The 13,329-nt window shown below is 43.7% G+C and overlaps 3 protein-coding genes across 5 annotated transcripts; 2 read left to right on the forward strand and 1 right to left on the reverse strand.

Annotated features, from left to right (window-relative positions):
• The first annotated feature begins 3,094 nt into the window (after positions 1-3,094).
• Positions 3,095-6,555, forward strand: LOC111077384 (vacuolar protein sorting-associated protein 18 homolog). 2 transcript variants are annotated; one of them, XM_022371638.2, is made up of 5 exons: positions 3,095-3,479; positions 3,535-4,193; positions 4,253-5,678; positions 5,758-5,909; positions 5,973-6,555. In XM_022371638.2, the coding sequence occupies exons 1-5, from the start codon at positions 3,197-3,199 to the stop codon at positions 6,462-6,464; spliced, it is 3,012 nt and encodes a 1,003-aa protein (XP_022227330.2). In that variant the 5' UTR covers positions 3,095-3,196; the 3' UTR covers positions 6,465-6,555. The 2 variants fall into 2 exon arrangements, with proteins under 2 accessions (XP_022227330.2, XP_041451767.1); XM_041595833.1 differs by lacking the exons at positions 5,758-5,909; positions 5,973-6,555 and having other exon boundaries at positions 4,253-5,095; positions 5,131-5,588.
• Positions 6,507-7,378, reverse strand: LOC111077385 (protein C19orf12 homolog). Of its 2 annotated transcripts, none has more exons than XM_022371639.2 (3): positions 7,271-7,378; positions 6,907-7,203; positions 6,507-6,838 (listed from the first exon to the last, which is right to left on the reverse strand). In XM_022371639.2, the coding sequence occupies exons 2-3, from the start codon at positions 7,106-7,108 to the stop codon at positions 6,618-6,620; spliced, it is 423 nt and encodes a 140-aa protein (XP_022227331.1). In that variant the 5' UTR covers positions 7,109-7,203; positions 7,271-7,378; the 3' UTR covers positions 6,507-6,617. The 2 variants fall into 2 exon arrangements, with proteins under 2 accessions (XP_022227331.1, XP_022227333.1); XM_022371641.2 differs by having other exon boundaries at positions 6,907-7,175; positions 7,271-7,289.
• A 563-nt stretch (positions 7,379-7,941) lies between these two features.
• On the forward strand, positions 7,942-11,812 carry LOC111077392 (protein halfway). The gene is made up of 4 exons (XM_022371664.2): positions 7,942-8,314; positions 9,141-10,045; positions 10,108-10,618; positions 10,678-11,812. The coding sequence occupies exons 1-4, from the start codon at positions 8,297-8,299 to the stop codon at positions 11,062-11,064; spliced, it is 1,821 nt and encodes a 606-aa protein (XP_022227356.1). The 5' UTR covers positions 7,942-8,296; the 3' UTR covers positions 11,065-11,812.
• The last annotated feature ends 1,517 nt before the right edge of the window (positions 11,813-13,329 follow it).

Consider the following 13,329-nt stretch of genomic DNA (forward strand, 5'->3'; position numbering starts at 1 on the left):
CAGTATTTTTATATTATATTTTATCGCTGGAGAGGTAATCTAACAAAGTCTGTTTTGTTTTTTGTTTGACGCCACCTATTGCGCTTTTGTGTATACATGGGCGCGTATATCACGTAGCTTGGCTGTGATTTTGCAACAGCTGCCGTAAACTGTAAACTCGTTTGTGTCATCCATGCAAACATTTCTTAAAACATTAAGAATTTCCACTTTCCCGCAATTACCAAATTTTTTCATTCAAAATAGCCAGATTTGACGGAAAAAAGCAAAGTCGGCAGCCCTGATTGCTGTACACAAGCGGTCGGCTGCAGCTGCAAGAAAACGTACAATTGCGTGATAGGAGCGAGCGAGAAAAATGTATATGCTCTGGTTTGCCGTGCTGTTCTTGCTACACGTAGCCACTAACCATACAGTATATAGATGTGCCAGTTCATACAACGAAAGGGGCGCAGCTGAGGAAGATGTGCTCTATATGTGTTCTATGCTCTGACCGGAACTAAATTACTGACTTCGCAAATATGCTATGAATCCATCTATATTTTCTAAGGGGGTAACAAAAGCTTCTAAACAGGAAGTATTTATTTTCCTATTTCTTGCTCAACAACATATTGTACTATCATCTGCAGATCATTTGAGTATTATGTACATATAGTTATAAAAATGTTTTTATTTTTTGAATTTTTTTTTATTTAATCCAGATTTATATAAATAAGAAATTTAACGACAAAATTAACAATTGGAAAAAAACATCTCAATCCAAGAAAAATGCAATATTAATGTTTCAAAGCAGCATGGAACAACAAATTTAACATAAATTAAAGGAAATATGGCAGCGATGCCCAAAGTCAGCTTATGGCAGGGAACTCACCAATACTCCCAAACAAAAACACAAATACTAATAAGGGAACAGTGCAAACTCGAAGAAAAGACAACAACAAAATCATAACAAAAATCGGGTTAACACCAATCAGAGAAGAGACAAAACCGGTTTTTGCTGGACGGATCGCATACACACAAAGATGTTTGCATGTGTTGGGCTTTCGGTATGCTGGTACACAGCACAAACTGTGTATGCATACAAGAATTGGTTTCCTATGCTGATGGCTTATTATGTAAACAATCCAATGAAAAAGAGTTCTGAAAACTAGCCAATCCTGAACAAAATTCATTGAGGAATTGGATAAAATAATTTTTTTTTAGGGCTGAGAGGGCCAACTATCTAGTAATATTAAACTGAATATCAAAATTGACGAATTTCATATCACAAAATATCATGGTATGGCAGCCCGCAGAAACTACGAATTGCACAAGTCTGGCAGCGCCAAAAAACTACGTCACATTCGTTTCATGTTGTTTTTGTTTGAACCTTAATATGTAAATAATCCAATAAAAAGGACTTCTGAAAACTTGCCAATCTTGTAGAAAATGTATGTATCTATCGGATAAAATTATTTGTTTAGGGCTGAGAGTCCCAGCTAGCTTGTAATATTAAGCGGAATATCAAATTCGAGGAATATCAACGTTGAATGTTTTGAAAAAAAACAATCGATACTATCGTGATAGTATCGGGCTCAAAAAATTAATAAAAAACCATTGAAACCTTTTAGGAACTTGTCCATTGTAAAAATTAGATGCCACCTGTCGATTTGTTTACAAATGTGTCTTCGTATTTTATAGCAGCCAATCTACTATCTACTATCCAATACTATCATTATAGTCGCAAAACCGTCGATAGTAGAGGCACTAACCATACAGTATATAGATGTGCCAGTTCATACAACGAAAGGGGCGCAGCTGAGTTTGCAGCGTACGTTCCCAGATCTTCGGCTTTGGGAATGGCCGCGTTGGGCTCATGACGTCACACGAGCCGACTGGCAGCAAGCATGCATGTGTTGTGTACGTGTACACTCCAAAATATATGATTGTATGCATAGAATAATTTTTAGCTGCCGAAACCGACTTTGTTCGAGATTTCAGTTTACGTAAACGTGTGTGTGCCATGTATTCACATACTGTGCTTGGGTACAATTGTTGGCCGCTTGAATTGGTTTTTCATTTGTTTTGAGGGCTGATGTGATTTAGCGACCTATTCAGGGCCGGATCAACCCTCAACCGAGCCCTGGGCAACCATCAATCTGGGGCCCTCCTTTATTTGTATTTTTCTCAGTGGCTATTATATTTTTTATTCATTATTTGGAATTCTGTTTTTCAACAAAATTTTTCTGTTATCCCTAGGGGGCCCTAGGCAACTGCAATCCGGCCCTGGACCTATTCCCGTCGTAAGACTTAATATTTTCTTGGTGTGTTCTGTCGCTTTCTGTTGACGAAGCCGAAAGCAGAGGCAAAGGCTAGCCTAAAAGAGAACCGCGCGCCCGTCGCAACATCAGCTTTTCAAAACAAAACGAAAAAATATTTTATGAGCCGCTTCGTCAATGCCTCAACCCGCGTCGAGTCGAGCGACAGAACACACCAAGAAAATATGAAGTCTTACGACGGGAATAGGTCCAGGGCCGGACTAGCAGTTGCCTAGGGCCCTCCTAGAAATAACAGAAAAATTTTGTTGAAAAAACAAAACTCCAAATAATGAATACAAAATATAATGGCCACTGAGAAAAATACAAAATAAAGGAGGGCCCCAGATTGATGGTTGCCCAGGGCTCGGTTGAGGGTTGATCCGGCCCTAACAGGTCGCTACATCACATCAGCCCTCAAAACAAAACGAAAAACCAATTCAAGCGGCCAACAATTGTAGAGCCCACACACAAGCACAGTATGTGTGAATACATGGCACACACACGTTTACGTAAACTGAAATCTCGAACAAAGTCGGTTTCGGCAGCTAAAAATTATTCTATGCATACAATCATATATTTTGGAGTGTACACGTACACAACACATGCATGCTTGCTGCCAGTCGGCTCGTGTGACGTCATGAGCCCAACGCGGCCTTCAGGAACGCGGCCATTCCCAAAGCCGAAGATCTGGGAACGTTCGCTGCAAGCTCAGCTGCGCCCCTTTCGTTGTATGAACTGGCACATCTATATACTGTATGGTTAGTGCTAGCAGTAAAATATCGATACTATCGATAGTGCCCTCGATGGTTTGACACTTTTATTAGTGGGTGGTGGGCGTATGGAAAATAAAAAAAATAATTGAGATAAGAGACTGCAGAATTTAGCCACTGAATATATTGTATAAAATGGCTCAGGCAATGCCAAACCAGCCCAAATTTCTGCCTCGCATAGAGCGCATGGTGACAACAGCCAACTCGTTTGTCGCGACTGCATCCGGCAATCCCTTCGATGTGGAGGAGGAAGATGAGATATTTAGTAAACAGAAAATGGTACTCCGGGTGCCGAGCGACTGCACTGGTGACCTGATGCACCTGACTGTCTCAAAGAATTGGCTCGTTTGCTTGCTGGGCTCACCGGAACGTACAACCCTATTGCGTTTCTTTCTTCCGCGGGCGATTCCACCGGGCGGTAAGTTTCCACGAGAGGAGTATCTGGCACTTTTACACTGACAACTGATTTGCAGAAGTGGCGCTGGAGCGATATCTTTCGGGGTCTGGCTACAAGATTACAAAGATCTTTCTGGACCACACCGGGCATCATCTGGTCATCTCCGTGGTCCCGAAGTCAACGTCCGCGGGCGTCTCCGCCGACTTTCTGTACATTAACAGCACCGAATCGTCCACAGCGCAGCAGTTGAAGGTGCGTCGGATAGAAAAGTTCAAGGACCATGAAATCACAGCTGTGGCATTCAACCCGTACTATGGCAATGAGTCGACGACAGGCCCCATTCTACTGGGCACCAGTCGAGGCCTCGTCTTCGAGACGGAACTCAGCCCCACCAGCGACAGTCACACGCAGCGCAAGCAGCTGTACGACTTGGGCCTGGGACGCCCCAAGTATCCAATCACCGGACTGAAATTGCTGCGGGTGCCCAATAGCAGTCGGTACATTGTTGTGGTCACCAGTCCGGAATGCATCTACACATTCCAGGAGACACTCAAGCCAGAAGAACGCACCCTCCAGCCCATATTCGCGGGGTATGTTAATGGTGTGCAGGAGCCACACTGCGAGGAGCGAAAGACCGACTTGACCTACTCCCAGCTACGATTCTTTGCCCCGCCCAATAGTAAATACCCCAAACAGTGGGCGTGGCTGTGCGGTGCAGGCATACGCGTGGGTGAGGTAAGTAATTAGCGACTGCTGCTGCTGGCTCGAAAAATAAGATTTCCACTCAATTTCAGTTTTCTATCGAAGCGAATGGCAGTGCAACTCTGCTGGGCGACACCCTAATTAGCCTGGACTTTGAGAAGGCGAAGCACTTGTCGTACGAGGAGCGTCGCCTGAATGTGCCCAAGGCATTCGTCCTCACCGAGTACCATGCCGTGCTCCTCTATGCGGATCATATACGTGCCGTTTGCCTGCTGAACCAGGAGGTGGTCTATCAGGAGCCATTGGACGAGGCCCGAGTTGGCAAGCCGCTGAATATCGAGCGGGATGACATCACCGGATCCATCTATGTGTACACCGTGAAGGCGGTGTTCAACTTGAGGATCACGCGCGAGGAGCGAAATGTGTGGCGCATTTACCTGGACAGGGGCCAATACGAACTCGCCACGGCCCACGCAGCGGAGGTGCCCGAGCATCTGGACTTGGTACTCGTGCAGCGTGCAGACGCCGCTTTCACCGAGGGCTCCTATGAGGTGGCAGCAGACTATTATGCGGAGACGGGCAAGTCCTTCGAGGAGGTTTGTCTGAAGTTTATGGTGCTGCCGGACAAGCGGCCAATCATCAACTACGTGAAGAAGCGGCTCAGCCGCCTGACCACAATGCCCGCTGACATGGAGGTCATGGAGGAGGAGCATGCGACTGCCATCAAAGCGCTGGTGGTGTGGCTCATAGATCTTTACCTCATTCAAATAAACATGCCCGACCAAAACGAAGACTGGCGCCAGGCGTGGCAGACCGAATACGATGAGTTTATGCAAGAGCCGCCCATCCTGGCGTGCACAACACTCCATAGCGCAACGGTGCAGCAGCTAATTGCCGAGCATGCGGATCCCCACAATATGGCCCAGTTCGCTATCGCCATTGGCGACTACCAGGAAGTGGTAGAGCAGCAGCTAAAGGCCGAACGCTTTGCCGAGGCATTGCAGACACTCGGCAAGCAGCGCGACATGCAGCTCTACTACAAGTACGCGCCAGTGCTCATGGAAAAACTGCCCAAGCCCACAATCGATGTGCTCATTGCCCAGGGCGCCAACTTGGAGGTGGAGAAGCTGGTGCCCACACTCATAGTCATAGATACGCGCGAACAGAGGGAGCAGACGATTCGCTATCTGGAATTTGCCATCTACAAGCTGAATACCACCAACGATGCCATCCACAATTTCCTCCTGCATCTGTACGCACAGTACGAGCCGAAATTGCTCATGAAGTACCTGGAAATTCAGGGTCGGGACGAAAGTCTGGTGCACTATGACATCCACTATGCGCTCAAGGTGTGCACAGATCTCGATGTGAAGGAGGCATGCGTCTTCCTGCAGTGCATACTTCGCATGTGGATCTCTGCCGTGGATCTGGCACTAAAATTCGACATGAAGCTGGCCAAGGAGACGGCCTCGAGACCCACAGATAGTAGAATGCGCCGCAAAGTATGGCTGCGAATAGGTAATTAAATTGAATTGAATTAGCCCCCAAAATCGACCTACGATCTCACTCATCTATCTTCTTGTTGTGCCTCCTGCAGCTTATCATGATATCAAGGGAACAAACGATGTGAAGAAGGCCCTCAATCTGCTTAAGGAGTGCGAGCTGCTGCGCATCGAGGATCTCTTGCCATTCTTTTCTGACTTTGAGAAAATAGATAACTTTAAGGAGGCAATTTGCGATGCCTTAAAGGTAGGACTTGTGATCAATGACCTCGACTGAAATGTACAGCTTTCTTTTCGCTATCGCAATCAGGACTATAACCAGCGTATCCAAGAGCTGCAGCGTGAAATGGCCGAGACGCAGGAGCAGTCGGATCGCGTAGGCAAGGAGCTGCAACAACTGCGTGAGCATAGAATCTGCATAGATGCGCAGGACACGTGCTCCATATGCGAAATAATGCTGCCCATAAGGCCATTCTTTGCGTTCATCTGCGGGCACAAATTCCACAGTGATTGCCTTGAGAAGCAGGTGATGCCCTTGCTCAACAAGGAACGCAGTCGGCGATTGGGCATATTGAAGCAGCAGCTGGAGGCAGAAATGCAGACGCAATCGCAAACGCAAACGACTGCCACGGCGTCTGCTCCCAATCAGCCAACAGTCGAACAGCAATTGAAGCGTTCGGAGCTCAAGACGGAGATCGAGGACATACTCGCGAGCGATTGCCTGTATTGTAGCCTGTTTATTGAAACCATCGATCAGCCGTTCGTTGACGATTGGGAACAGGTGAATGTCGAGTGGGAGTAGTTCGTGGCAGTCTGACGAAAATCTACATCTACTACACATATGGATTGTAAATATAAATTATTTATTAATAAACCTACAAATCACAACATTACTGACTAATTTCGTCCCTTGAATTACGCAAATGGCATGAGATATAGCGTCAGCTACAGGTCGTCAATCGACAATCTGCATTCGCAGCTCATTTGTTACAAATGACACGACGGTATTGAGAACAGCCTGCTGGATCGATGCATTCTGGACTATCAGCGGCAGCAGCATCACTATGTCGGTGGGATGTATCTCGGCGACGGCCTTGGACACATGCTGCACCAGTTGCTCGCGCTGCCTGTCCGTCAGATCGTTGAGTATTACTTCGCCAAGGGGCCTAAATGAGCCTGCAGGCAGACAAAAGTCAATGATTATTATCATGTGTTCAAAGGTTAACGATTAACCGCTTACTCACCGCTGGTCATTTTGTATGCTGCGATGCCACCGGCCGCACCGCCAACCGCCAGACCCACCGGGCCCAAAAGCATTCCACCAGCGAAGGAGCAGGCTGCACAAATGGCTGCACCCTTGCCGGACTGCTTCACGGCGACTCGAACATTCTGCTCGTCGGCCACAATGGCAATGGCCTCCATTAACTCCCGCGTATTGATGGGCATTTTTGGGCTACGTGGTTTTACAGCGTAATTTCACAATCAAAATCCAATCCAAAGTTCGATTTTGGATCTTACGTATCAAAATAGTTGAGTAAAATCTGATAATATTTGCCAAATGATATAAAAAAATAAAAAAAAATGTATAGAACTGAAAATAATACTAACAAGCCAGCAAAATCGCACGAAAATAAACACGCAATTTGTTCCCGGGAAGTTGAAATGGAATTTTTTGTTTTTGTTTGTCCTAGGGATGTTAAATATATATTGAAATATGAATATATCGATATATATTTGCTGGTCCAGCGCTAAAATATATGTTTGGGCGCCAACTATTTGTCTGGATAGAAGTTTCCTATATCACGAGCGTGCACTTCTCGTCGTAGCCACCACAAAGTACGAACGCAGCGAACGTTTGCAGCTATTCTCGCGCAAGTCGACACTATTTTTCTGTGTGTTTCACGTCGCTAGGGCAGAAATCCCCGCGATTTTTGATGTGATCTATCGATGCACAGATTAGTTGCAAAAATAATATCGGTACTTTTGTGCGATAAGTGGAACGAATTATGCGGTAACTACTTTTGTTTTGAAAATAATAAGAGCCGTTATCCAATTTTATTCTATAAATGAAATTTCAAAATTTCGAAAGGCTTGCAATGAGTAAGATAAATATGTGGGATAAATATCAAATGGAAATAATACATTTTTTCAAAATCAAATATTCATATTGTGAGTTTGGGTTTGTCAGCTGTTGCTGGAATACATCGATAGTAACACATCGATATCGCGAAGAAAAAAACAGTGATATGTAACATCAAAACTATATAACAGCTGCAATAGCAGACCACTAACAGCACACTGTTCACGCACTGTTACTTTTGTTTTGTTCAAATTGAGTTAAAACTAATCCATGTAGAACGTTGGATTGTTGGTGTTCCTTGATGATAATCCTTCAGTAGATCAGTACTGCAAGCAAAACAACGAATGAAAACGCCAAAAAGCTGGTAGCATTTGTTTGTGGCTACTGCTTCTGACAATTTTCTATGCGCAGATCATTTAGTGGCACGGCATGTGGATATGAAAATGTGAATTACTCGGCGGCAACCAGTGTGTTTTCCACAAATCAAACCACAATCGGAGTAGATAAGCATCCAACTCCACTTTCAGCTGCGTTTCATTACAGATCAAAAGGCAATGTTCCCCTACAAACACGTAAGTCGAATGCGCAGGCAAATAAATTTCCTATTATGTCGATACATACATACTTATTTATGTATGTACGTACGTATGAAGATGTTGTGCATGAACAAGAATCGAAAGTTGTTTCTAATCTTTAAAACATTTAAGTCAATATGCGACAATTTAAATTGATATAAGATTGTGTGTATGTTTTTTATCTTTTCTAATTTCCCACATACAACTGCATGTAAACAGATATGTATGTTACATATATACATAAAGCAGTATCTAGATTCTTAAGGACCGTTTAAAGCAGAGCAAAGCAGTTTGCAGTTAGATTTTTACGTTAAAATTATCTTTAGTTTCCCACATCCGTACTTCCGCCAGATCGGGGGCTTGTTAAATAAATTTAATATTTTTATTGGGCCCCTTATCGCTTTCAAGCGATCCGTTAATTAATTGCTTAGTTAGCGTAGCGGTGTCATTTGTAATTAAGCCGCTAAGGCGCTAAAACGATGAAGAGCAAACAAGTGTAAGCCATTTGGATAACCCCCCGATGTGTGCCGTGCCTGTGTGTGAGTAGGGTTGATGTTTTCTAGGGCCTGCCTGTGGCGCTTAAAGTGCCACACCTACATACGTACACCCTAATTGCCACAGGGCCAGAGGCGGAGGGTGGCACCCTCAGACGAGGGCCAAGCCCTCGTCGCGTTGTGGTAGCTAATTCATTGCGTAAAACAAACGCCGCCAAATATAGCAAATATTTGCATATGTCCGTACGTAGGTACGTACGTGCCCCTCTTTCCGTTTTCCCCATTCTACGATTCAGTAATATTAATGTGTTGTTCTTTGTTCTTTGCAGAAGTGCACGTTGCTTTGGCTATTGCTGGTGCTGCTTACTGGACACGCACGCGCACGACCAGAGCAGCAGCAGCACGCTGTGGCGAACGAGCCGTTGGTGGCTGAAAAGGAAGATGGTCACTCCTTGACAGCTCCTCGCCCAGCCGATGATGAATTGGCGACTGTGGCGCCAACAACGACACCAGATCCCGCTGTGGCTATCGCGCAGGGTGCAGCAACTGAAGCCACCCACTCCCAGCCCGTCGCAACGGCAGTGCCAGCAACGTCCTCTACCTCGACCTCAACCACTGTTCCCGTTCCGCTGCTGCCAGCTGCACCGGAACAGCCCGAGTATCTGAAGCACTGTTTCTATGCCGAAGAGCACTGGTGCATGTCTGGCCATGACGGCCAGGGAAACGAAGCACCCGACGCACTGGGAAACGTGTCGACAACACCAGAGTTGGACTCGAAGGGTTTTGGCGCTCAGATCAATGCTAGTCAGGGGCACAGCCAGAACCTTGAACGCAATGCGAACAGCTGCCAGTGCCACGAGTATCCGGGAAAGGCCAACTCCTGGTATTGCTGCAACATATCGCAAATGTCAATGATCTCAACCTGCAGCAATATATCAAAATGGACAAATCTGCACGTGCGAAATCTCACCGTGCGGACCATGGATCTCTCCAATCCCATATTCCGCTCTCTCCAGTCGCTGGCCGTAACCGATGGCAATATAACGAAACTGATAAATGCCTTTCCGCGACACTCGGCCCTTAAGTGCCTCAACATATCGAACAATAACATTTCGGATATACCGTCACGAATGTTCAAGGATGTTCCCCATTTGGAATTCTTTGGCATGTCGCGAAATAATTTATCATTAGTGCCACATCACAATCAGAACAAAAACATTACTCTGGACATCAGGTGGGGATCCCCGACATCCATTTACATTTCCCTTTGGTTTTGAATCCCATTTTTGTTTCCAGTGGCAATATGCGCATGCTCTGCAACCCGCTAAACGAAATCATTAACAATGATTCATACAACTTTGTGAACCCAAAGCACTCGTACTGCTTGTACAATGCCACCCATGAGTGGTTTCAGTCCACGGACCATGTATCCGTGGAGCAGCTGGAGAGCACGAAGCGTTGCATGACCAAGTGCCCGGTGATACCAAACTATGGCAGATGCAAGTGCAGATTCGAGAGCATCATGATTATACAGGATGATCAGTCCAAGCCCAAGTGCCATGTGGACTGCTCCAACCTGGGATTGGTGGAGCTGCCACCCAGGCTGCCCGACAATACGTTTGTGCTGAATATAACCAACAACAAAATAACCAGCCTGGGCGACCACTTCCAAACCAATCCCACATATCATAACATTAACAGACTGGTCGCCGACAACAATCAGATAGCCTCCATTTACGAATTTGAGGGCACAAAGTTTATTGAGAACTTCCAGCGCATCTACATGCGCAACAATTCTCTGAGCAAGGTGAGTGCTGGCTGAGGTACTGAGAAGTTGCATTTAAATGCATTACATTCCCATTACAGATACCTGAATACTTTCTAAACAACGCACTAATGGATACGGGTCGACGGATTTACCTGGCAGGCAACAAGCTGCAATGCGACTGCAACTCGGCCAAAACTCTGCAGAATTGGCTCAAGGAGCGCAGCACCGATATACCCGACTACATGGAGATACGCTGCCGGAATATACCCCAGAGTGTCATTGAGCTGCAGGAGGCCAAACTATGCCAGTCGCCGCCTGACTGGACGGACTATATTTACTATTTGATAGCCGCCGAAGTTATCCTGCTGCTGGCGCTTATCACCAAAGTATCCTATGATTATTGGGTCTTTAAGACCTCTGGCTATTTACCGTGGCCAGCTAGCAAAATGCCCAAATTGCCATGCGATTGGTTGTGCGAGTCCTAGAGAGAAATTTTGAGGAAGAGGACTTAGTCCTTGGCGAACAATTAATCATACATAAGATAGCTAAATAGCTAGCAAGTCGTAAAGAGAAATAAAACTGGAGTTGACCCGACATTTTGGCAGAGAAATGTTTGGCAAATGAGCCTCGGACCATGACAAAATCAAATGGCAGGGCGCACTATTATATCTGACAGTGCAACCATGTGCCTTTTACATGCATATGCGTATGCTAACGTACCTACATATGTATGTATATAAATCCAATTTGTATTTTTGGTGTTTATCTATTTTTGGTATATTAAGAGAACAACTGTAAAGAGCTGCCAGTAACCAAATTTACAACAGATAAGACTTTTAAATGAGCTCTCACAGTCATGACTCGTGGTCAAATTTTTACTGTCCTCGTATCAATCACGTTTGTTTTAAGCTAATTTTTTTTTGTAAAAGTTTGATGTATATAAAACAGTGATCGGCATCAATCCAATAACGGCACGAAGCCGGTACGTTTTCTTGGTTTCTGCCGCAGAACACTCCTATCCTCGATTGGATGTATATTTATTACAGCCAAAACAAGACCAACAAAATGTTGCCACATCGTGTATTTACGGCACTGAATATGTAAATGTAAGCTTTGCGCATCAATTAGTCGGTGATGATCGAAACAAAATATTGATTTGATTTTGATATTTTAAAAGATTTAAAGAAAAGAATATATTATGTATTATAAATAAATTTAGTTTCGATGCAATGCAACAGAAAGCTTTTGACCCTCCCACCCGATGGATGCCCAAAATTGAGTAATTTGTAATGCTAGTCCAATCCATAGGTACGAGAAAGAGAGTCTTGTTAAGAGTCCATTTTACGAATGATATTTATTGTTGTGGTTTGTTGTGATTTTAAATATTATAATTACTATTAAGAAAAAAATACGCACTTCATTTTGTTTGTTGAACTCTTTCAATACAGCATCCTCTCCGCACTTTTATACTTTTGCACATCTTGCACTTCTACTACCTCCAAAATGTTTTTGTTTATGTATTCGATACGTAATACCTGCTTCCGCTTTGGTGAATAGAAGAGCGAGTGTATCGTGTGTCGCGTGTCGCTTGTGTGTGTGTATGTATGGGAAGGGGTGTACATTTCCGTTTGAATGTGGAGTTGGAGTGTGCCTTATAAGGAATACAATTATGTGTGCAGTGCACATTTAATACCATCATTCAATTTGATTTAGCCACATTCACATTCATATGGGGATTAACTATACTTAATTATTCTTGATTTCGTGTGTTGTTAGGGGACCTTTAAACGCGTAAACCCTTACATAGTTTCATTATTTATTATCTCCGTAGTCATCATATGTGTATATTAATTTTTTTTGTAAATTTTTCTTTTGTATTCGTTGCGTGATTTTTTGCATGTTAATACATTTATATATATACGTACATATATGTTATACATATTCGTCGAATGCGGCCAAAATAAATATATAAATCCACTAACTTAAGTAGTACATGTTTTTTCTTTTGTTTGTTTGTCTTTCGTGTACATATATATGTATATTTAATGTCTTGAGCGGCGCACCTTAAGGTTTCAATGTTTTGGCATTTGAGTCTTCTTGCAATCAAGTCTATTGCACAGTAGCTTCTAAAAGTTTAAGGGGGGGGGCCTACTAAATAAAACACAGGGCCATACGGCACAACATTAGAGCCTGACACACTGTGCTCAATCGCTTTCTTCGTGTGTATTTTGAGCTATTGGATATACATACATATCATAGAACTATTCATGTATCATATAGTATGAGTATCAGTTATACTTGTTAAGTGTTTTAAATTTAATTTAAATTTATTTTCGATTGAGTTCCTATGCTAAGACACGCTTGAAAACGGATTTGTAATTCGTTGACATTGGTTTCCGTTTTCACAAATGAAAGGAAATTGGCGCTCTGCTGCGCTCTTCATACTTCCTTATTCATAGACATCGAAAATCGAAACATTTTTGGGGAATGATTCTTGTTATATTTGTTTACTCGTAATTAATACCACAATACATATATGAATCTGGTTTAGGTGCAACAAATTTTTCTTAGTTCCGTGTGTTATATGTAAATGTGTATAAATTGTAAATGAGTTTTCTTTAATACTGAAATTTAATTTAATACTGAAAGAACACGTACAATAAAAAAAATCTATGATTGTGCAAGATAAAACCATTCCATCCCATTGACCCTGTCAGTCACCCCACCGCCATGCATCCGTGTGTGAGTAC

This window comes from Drosophila obscura, unplaced genomic scaffold (genome assembly GCF_018151105.1).
Source record: "Drosophila obscura isolate BZ-5 IFL unplaced genomic scaffold, ASM1815110v1 contig_84, whole genome shotgun sequence".
NCBI lineage: Eukaryota > Metazoa > Arthropoda > Insecta > Diptera > Drosophilidae > Drosophila > Drosophila obscura.